Here is an 8,832-nt window from a genome sequence, read left to right on the forward strand (position 1 = left end):
TTTAGAATCACATAAAAATTCACTTCAATAAAATAATGCTTTTGCAGTTTAGGGATAGAAAGTTTCTACCAAATAATCACAGTCCCTAAAATGATAAAATTAAAAACTTGCTACAAGAAACTTTCCACGTAATATTTTAAGATTTTCAGAATTACCAAAACTAAATGTAGATCTGTTTAACTACTGTCAATTTTAGGTATCACCACAAATATAACATTCTCTTAAGAATGGTTTCTCGCCAGGCGCAGTGGCTCATGCCTGCAATAACAGCACTCTGGGAAGCCAAGGCAGGCAGATCACGAGGTCAGGAGATCAAGACCAACCTGGTCAACACGGTGAAACCTCGTCTCTACTAAAAATACAAAAAATTAGACAGGCGAGACTGCACACCCGTAGTCCCAGCTACCCAGGAGGCTGAGGCAGGAGAATTGCTTCAACCCAGGAGGCAGAGGCTGCAGTCAGCCAAGACTGCACCACTGCACTCAAGCCTGGGCAACGGAGCGAGACTTTGTCTCAAAAAAAAAAAGAATGGTTTCTTGAAGCTGGGCACATTGGCTCATGTCTATAATTCTGGAAGGCCAAGGCAGGTGACTACTTGAGCCCAGGAGTTCAAAATCAGCCTGGGCAACACAGTGAAACCTGTCTCTACAAAATACAAAAGCTTCTAGTCCCAGCTACTCAGGAGGCTAAGATGGAAGGATCACCTGAGCCCAGGGAGCTCAAGACTACAGCAAACCAAGATCATACCACTGCACTCCAGCCTGGGTGACACAGTGAGACCCTGTCTCCAAAAAAAGAAAAGGTTTCTAAAAACATAATTTAACTGTAATCTTACTTGGTGATACACGAATTTTTCTTAGAAACAACAGTAAGGGGGAAAAAAAAAACGAATAAAGAATGTCTCAAAGGGATTACATGAGTCTGAAAACCACTTCCTTGAATTGTATATGGCAGAACTCTAGCAATATTAGGGAGTAGAGCTTCCCCAGCATTTACAAGTGTGCCAGAATACTGATCTCCCATTCCAGGTCATTTCATGAGGAGCTGCCTGCCAGGTGCTTCTAGCCTCCCAACCTCATCTACCTTAGTGTACTATTCAAAATTTATTTTCTATGTGGACACAACCTAAAGATGGTTGAGAGGCACTGACAGAATACATTAAAGCAGTTACCAGCTCAACTTCAAAATATGTACTCTCCAATAAGAAATTCAAAGTCTACCCTTACTTGTCTTACTCCATTGATCTTAAAGACTATTTAACTTTTATCAAGTAATGAAATTCCATGTTACGTTTGTATAATATGGCATTAAGAAAACTACAGTTCCTCTTACAGCGTAAAGAAACTTCAGCAGCAGCAACATGCTGGTGCCGGTAAGATAAAGAAATCCACTAAAAGCTTTTTGTGTAAGGACATGGTCATTCCACTTCACATTTTCTCCTAATTAAAATCCCCAAAATACCAATTTCCTAACCTTCTTCCATGTTTTTTCTCCACTGCACTATTACCTTCTAATATAATTACACAATTGGCCAGGCACAGTGGCATACGCCTGTAATCCTAGCACTTTGGGAGGCCGAGGTGGGAGGATCACCTGAGGTCAGGAGTCTGAGACCAGCCTGGCCAATGTGGCAAAACACAGTTTCTACTACAGACACAAAAAAAATTAGCTGGGCATGGCGGCCAGTACCTGTAATTCCACCTACTCAGGAGGCTGAGAACCCTGGGAGTGGAGGTCGCAGTGAGCTGAAATCATGCTGCTGTACTCCAGCCTCAGCGAGATGCCCTCTCAAAACAAAAACACAATTAACTTAAATATTTTGTTCTTATCTGTCTCTTCTTACCAGACTATTTATTATTAAATCCAAGAAGGCAGAAATCTTGTGTGCTTTTGTTCATTGCTATAACCGTGGCACCCAGGTAAGTGTCTAACACATAGAGGGCCCCCAAAAGATAACTGCTGAGAGAATAAACAAATTTGATAATTTGATTGAGGGTTTATGTATAATCCAATTGTCTTAGAAGAGCCAAACTTTGCCATTAAGATAGGATATAAACTCTGTACAACAAAGATACAGAGTAACCACACAAAAAGTAGGGCTGTCTTTTAAAAAGTTTGACTTATATATATTAAAATTTCTTAAACATACTACCAGCCGTGCTCAGTGGCTGATGCCCGTAATCCCAGCACCTTGGGAGGCCGAGGCGGGTGGTTCACGAGGTCAAAGGATCAAGACCATCCTGGCTCTCACAGTGAAACCTCGTCTCTACTAAAAATACAAAAAATCAGCCAGGTGAGGTGGTGCACACCTGTAGTCCCAGCTACTTGGGAGACTGAGGCGGAGGTTGCAGTGAGCAGAGATTGCGCCACTGCACTCCAGCCTGGGCGACAGAGCGAGACTGTGTAACAAAAAAAAAAGACACTACCAAAAAATCTGCACTAGATATTTTAAAATACAAATAAAAAGGAAAGATTTTTTATTTTAATAAAAATAGGAAGCATCTGTTTTCCATTCCTCTAACCAGAAAACACAGAAGAATAGAGAGTGGTAAGATTTAGACAGAATAAGTGAAGGAAAAACTTTAAAAAGTGATAAAACAGCCGAGGGGCAGTGGCTCACACCTGTAATCCCAGCACTTTGGGAGACCGTGGCAGGCGATCACGAGGTCAGGAGATGGAGACCATCCCCGCCAACATGGTGAAACCCCATTACTACTAAAAATACAAAAAAAATTAGCCAGGTACGGTGGCATGCGCCTCTAGTCCCAGCTACTCAAGAGGCTGAGGCAGGAGAATCGCTTGAACCCGGGCAACGGAGGATGCCATGAGCCGAGATCGTGCCACTGCACTACAGCCTGGGTGAGAGAGGATGAGTCCATCTTAAAAAAATAAATAAATAAAGGCCAGGCGAGGTGGCTCACGCCTGTAATCCCAGCACTTTGAGAGGCCAAGGCGGGCGGATCACGAGGTCGAGATAGAGACCATCCTGGCCAACATGGTGAAACCTAGTCTCTACCAAAAATACAAAAATTAGCTGGGCATGGTGGTGTGTCCCTGCAGTCCCAGCTACTCGGGAGGCTGAGGCAGGAGAATTCCTTGAAACCGGGAGGCGGAGGGTGCAGTGAGCCGACATTGTGCCACTGCACTCCAGCCTGGCGCCTGGCGACAGAGCAAGACTGTCTCAAAAACAAAAACAAAAATAAAAGTGATAATACAGTCTGAGGTAGTAATACTTAGGGCACAGAAAAAAATGCACTACCAACTTCTCTTAGCAACAAATCTGCCTTTTCCAGACAATCTAACCAGATAACACACTAAGTTCTCTTGTCAAATATTATCAAGTGTTGTAGATTTTAATCTTAATCTTTAGCCTCAAATTACGTTTTAATCTTAATACCGATAATCTTAAACTCATAAAAAATGTTTTAATCTTAACACCGATAAAAATCTTTAAGTGGTCCTGTAGCCTATTGCGTCTACTGTTCAACTAGCATTCTACAGTTCCTTTTTCGGCCTCAAATGACGAAACTTCTCTAACGTCTCTGGGGAAACTAGTGTAAAGTATAATGTTTCCTGAAATTGTTGTTTTTTCCCTGCACCATTCGTGACATCTCTTCAACTAGAAATGTTATATAAAACTTTTCTGTTCTGCAGGCAAGTCCACAGGGAGAAGCAAAGGTAAAAAGAATACTGCAAGGAAAATAGGTTGAAAAGGGAATAACAAAAGCACAGAAGTAAATGTCAAGCAAAGAAATATTTATACAAAAGAGGAAGAAGATGCAAAAAAGGGAAGAAAAACACTTTCAGCAGAGAAAAGAAAAGAAAGGAGGGGGAACAGAGACTTGCTTCTTCCAGAAACAAAAGCAAAAAACACTTCTAAGAAAACGTGGTCTCTCTCTTTACCCAAGGGGATGTTATTAAAATGCTAAAGGGTATTCAGCTGACACTCCTATTAGAGTTCTACTTTCTCTTCCTATGTCCTTTGATACTGCTCGTCTTCACCAACGAATTAAACGCAGGGTATACATAACACAGTCAATATCTACAAAACTACAATTGTGGTTGCCATCTTTGCCTGCAAAAATAAATAAATAAATAAAACAACTCCCTGGATTCGGGCAAAAGGAGTAAATTAAGTTGAAAAACCAGAAAACCACGCCTTGCTAAGTGGGGTAGAAATGACACAGGTTAACAAACGCCTCCTACCAAATTAAGATTCTACTAAAGGTCTGGGTAATAAGGGCAACAAGAAGTAGCCTTACCGCGACCGCAAGGGTGGGGCATTGTAGGTGGAAACAAAATAGAGGGCGAACTATCCCTAGAGGTTTAAAGGGGCTGAGGACTCGGCTCTCAGGAGATCGTCCATCAGGCGGTGGACTCGGGGCAGCTTCAAGAGGAAGGAGACAGTGGACTGCTGGAGGAATGTCAGTGTGAATGCCGGTGCAGACGGAAAGAGAAGGTACCCACGAGCACAGAATTAAGAGTCAAAGGGAAAAGAGAGGCCCGGCGTGGGAGGCCGGAGCAGAGGCCGCTGAGCGCCGTCTGCAGCCAGCCGCCTTCTTCGGAGACGCCTTCTCGGCTCCCCCACACTCAGCCCCTCGCCGCCTGTGCCCCGGCAACAACCGCGGGCGCAGCTGTTTCGGTCGGGCCAGAGACAGCGGGGGAAATGCAACCGTGGGGCTGGCGGGCAGCAGACTGGCAGCGCCCGTGTGTGTGTGTGTGCGTGGAGCGGATTCTGAGACCGGAACGCCAGACTTCGCCCTTTCTCCCCCAAGCCTCCTTTATCACCCAACTTCCCAGTCTACTGGTGTCCGCTTCGACCGACGGATACCGCACCACCCCCCACCCAACGCTTCTCGCCGCCTCTCACCCCTCCCCTGACGCCTTGAGTGGAGGGAAAACAGACCACCGGACCGATCCCGAACCCGCCCGGGTGTCCCCGAATCGCGGACACCGCCCCCGCCCGAACGCTGGCACCCCCTTGGCGGCTCCCTGGCCCGCCCAGATGCAGCAAACTCCTCTCACCTGCATTGACGCCATGATGGAACCATCCCCCCAAGGCCGGCGAGGCCAGAGACGCAGGGGGCGGAGCTGCCGTGCTCGCGTCACGCCGCGGGGGCTCAACATCCCCAGCGCGGGGGCGGGGTCTGTGATGGGAAGGGGATAGCGCGAGGGGATTGGCTAGCACACTAGGCGGACGGGAGGAGGGACCGCGGGGCGGGGCGAGGGCACGGTAAATGGCGGTGTGAGTACCTTCGGTCACAGTCTGACTCGCCAGTCCCGACTCCGTCCCTCGTTTACTCGTTACCGAGGACACACGGCTCCAGTTTTGACTCGGCTACGGTTGTTTTCTTCGTCTGTACCGCGAAATCCTTATGACGTCCGGATCTGCGCAGCTTTTTTCTGTTCGTTTTGTTTTTCCAACCACAGCTGTGCGGTGCAGATTTTTCCCTTGGGATGTGTTTTCCATGCTACCAAACCCACTCTCAGAGCCTTGGGGCCCCATAAAACTTCCTGCGCAGCTACTTTCTGGTCTTTGGAGACTTTAAAGGTTTCTTGGGGGATTTTTTTTTTTGAGACGAAGTCTTGCTCTGACGGCTTCTAGTATTCTTAATTTGGGGAAGAGAGACATAGGTTTCCTTGTACAACGGGATGAAGATTTAAGAGCAGAACAACACTGATATTTTAAAGGCGAGGGTATTTAGATTTGTGGAGCTGAAACTTGCCTGAAAAAGGAGATAAAATTTGGAAGTTTGTATGTTGTGTACAGTTTCTGCCCCTTACCCCAGCCCTTCAGTTTTAAACTTCACATGTATCAACAATAGTTACGGTTGTTGGGGCAGTCTAAATTTGATTAGCGAGTTGACCCTAGGCATTAATTTTTTAAAAATATGCCAATGTCATGTTATACGCTTATGCCATTATGTCCAGATTTCTCTTAAGCCTATTTCGTGGTGGGCAGTTTTGTGGTCATTTAGGGATTAACTTGGGTAGGGAAAGCTGAGCATACATAATTTATTTTAGGAAGGCACCAGTTCTGCCAACATTTATCAGAAGTCACGTTTGAAAAAAGCTATTCTGGAACTGAAGATGTCATTGGTTTATAAGAGGAAAATGGAAGCCAAAAGCCTGCACCTCATGCTGTATCTTTAAAACTTAAGGTGGCAGACACAATGAGTAGAAGTCTTTATGTTACCAGAATGAAGGCTTAAAATCTGTCATTTTATTGACTCGGCTTTCTTTTTAGAAATTTCTTTAAGATATAAATGCAATGTAGAATATCACTCACACTCTTAAAATAGATAACATTCTTTGGAACTTCTCTAATCTGAAATGTGTTTAAAAAGATCTTTAATATACGCCAGTTAGTCTATGGTATAATATTAAACACACTATCCATCACTAGAGAAGTTATGGTGGTATACCCTCCCCTCTCTCAGACGTCTACCCTATTGCCAGAAGAGCGGATTTTCCCTTTGTTGTGCAAAGTGACTGTGTCCTTGAGGGATGTTTGGATGCTCTTGGTAAACCGGAATCAACGGGAAGCATATCCGGTGTTAGCCCCATTGTGTCATCAACATTACAACAGTGAGGAAATCCACATATCCCAATGAAAAAGGAAAGCTTATAGAAGAACTTTCCAGTATATTTCGTTTGAGATATCTTTATTCCTGTGACCTCAGAAGATCAGATTTTACCGTCCAAGGTTCACTTTGCCTAAAAGCTTGATTGTTCCTGTGGAAAAAGTGGCATTGGATGACCCTACAAACAAAGCATTATGACATCATCAGAGCCAACAACCTGCCATGACTGATAGTAATAAGGAAAAAAGTTACAAGAATTCTGACACTCATCACAGTGGAAGCAATATCTGATCCCTTGGGTTACATATATGTGAAAAGCATCTTCATGGGAGGGAAAAGTCAATGGCAGTCATATCCTTTCTAGGTAATATGAAATAGCACATAATAACCTGTCTTCCTCCTTCTTAATATTTAATAAAAAGATCCTGACATAGGAGCCAAAACAGTGACTTACAGATGCTGTGGGGGGGTATATAATTATCTCCAGTAAGCATGTAATATTAGTATCTAAGACACGATTATGCACTGTTTAAAGACTAGGCGCATATGTCTACAGAGCAAGGCTTACTGTCATTACTATCAGATAGGCAAAAGTTAAAATGCCTGACAGGATATGCCACTGCACTCCAGTCTAGGTGACAGAGCAAGACTCTGTCCTGTCATCTCAAAAAAATAATTCTGAGGATACCACAAGTGAGAGAGGAAGTAGAGCTCTCATAAACTCTATGGGAGTAAAACTAATACAATCACTTTGGAAAATAATTCAGTGATAATGAAGTTAAAGTTTCCCATATCCTTACTGGATATTCTTAATAGCAACATATGTAATTAAGATATATATATATATATATATTTTTTTTTTTTTTTTTTTTGGGACAGAGTCTCACTCTGTCACCCAGGCTAGAGTGCAGTGGTGAAATCTTGGTTTATTGCAGCTGCAGTGGCTCACGTGATTCTCCTGCCTCAGCCTCCTTAGTAGCTGGGACTACAGGCATGTGCCACCACACCTGGCTAACTTTATGTATTTTTAGTAGAGACCAGGTTTCACCGTGTTGCCCAGACTGCTCTCCAACTCCTGACTTCAAGTGATCCACCTGCCTCAGCCTCCCAAAGTGCTGGGATTACAGTCGTGAGCCACTGTGCTTGGCCACTTAAGGGATATACTGAACAAATGCATATGTTAACATTGTTTGGATCTAGATTCAAACAAACTGTAAAAAAGATATTTTTGAGACACCTGGAGAAAATTATAGAATAGATATTAGAGAATATTAAGGAATTGTTATTATTGTTAGATTTGATAATGATGTTCACTTTTTCATTTCCACAGCAATTAGAAATGACCATTGGGTGACAAGGAGGAGATTTTTTTCTCATCTCACAAACTACCCACATCTCCACTTCCCTGGAAGAAAAAAAATCCGGACATACACAAGCTGTGTATGTGCCTGAGATCTTCCCTTCCAAGATAAAGAGAGAGCTTGAGACAGAGAGGTCTAAACTAGCATCTGGACTTTCTGCCAGTAAAGAAAAGGAAATATGGGAAACCAAATAGTCTAGTAACATTAAAGGACCCACAAAGGGACTACTGGGTAAATGCTACAATGGGTAATGTGATTTATGAATGCTTTTGTTCTAGTGATTTATTAAACTAGAAAGTCAGAAGCAGTCCTGTGAACATTTGTTTGTTGAAACTTGAAAAGACAGAGTTGGCGAGTACTTGATTGAGTCTACGCCTCCACAGAGTCGTTTGTTCTTAGTCTCCTCGGGGCTGATCTCAGCAGAGAAGTGGAGGCAGTTCTGCCACCAACAGTTTGTTCATTGGATTTTGGAAAAGGCACCAAACTAAGAATCCAAGGCTTGCATTCTTATCTTAGCTTTGTCATTAGCTAGCTTCAGTGAGGCTTCTAATCTTTCTGGGTTTCTTTCCTCATTAATAAAATGAGCAAGTCAGACTGCATAATCTTTACAGTTTCTTCCAGATTTCAAATTCCATGAATCTATTAAAGACAATCAAAATTTTACATGATTTGTCTAAAATACCATGTTAAAAAGTCTAAGATAAAATGCAATGGGAATGACATACCATTTTGAGTTTAAAAATCACTTTTGTAAATATATTAAGGAATGAACTTGGCTTCATTGTAATTTATGTAGAAATACTGGGAAGTAGAGGGGGTTTTGGTTAACAATTTTAAAATGCTAATGTAATCCAGTTGAAATATAGATGGGATTTCATAAAGTAGCA

The 8,832-nt window shown here is 43.1% G+C and overlaps 1 protein-coding gene across 3 annotated transcripts in view; it reads right to left on the minus strand.

The window, feature by feature from the left end:
• The window catches only part of UBE2W (ubiquitin conjugating enzyme E2 W), an 84,544-nt gene extending 79,416 nt beyond the window's left edge, over window positions 1–5,128 (minus strand). The window contains exon 1 of one of the 3 annotated variants that reach the window (XM_017520171.2): window positions 5,026–5,128. In XM_017520171.2, coding sequence (XP_017375660.1) covers window positions 5,026–5,127 — 102 coding nt within the window. In that variant the 5' untranslated portion in view covers window position 5,128. The remainder of the gene's footprint in view (window positions 1–5,025) is intronic. The other 2 variants (XM_017520170.2, XM_037735437.1) reach the window with 2 other exon arrangements.
• Window positions 5,129–8,832: the final 3,704 nt, after the last annotated feature.

The sequence above is a fragment of the Cebus imitator genome, unplaced genomic scaffold (genome assembly GCF_001604975.1).
Source record: "Cebus imitator isolate Cc_AM_T3 unplaced genomic scaffold, Cebus_imitator-1.0 Scaffold810, whole genome shotgun sequence".
Taxonomy (NCBI): domain Eukaryota; kingdom Metazoa; phylum Chordata; class Mammalia; order Primates; family Cebidae; genus Cebus; species Cebus imitator.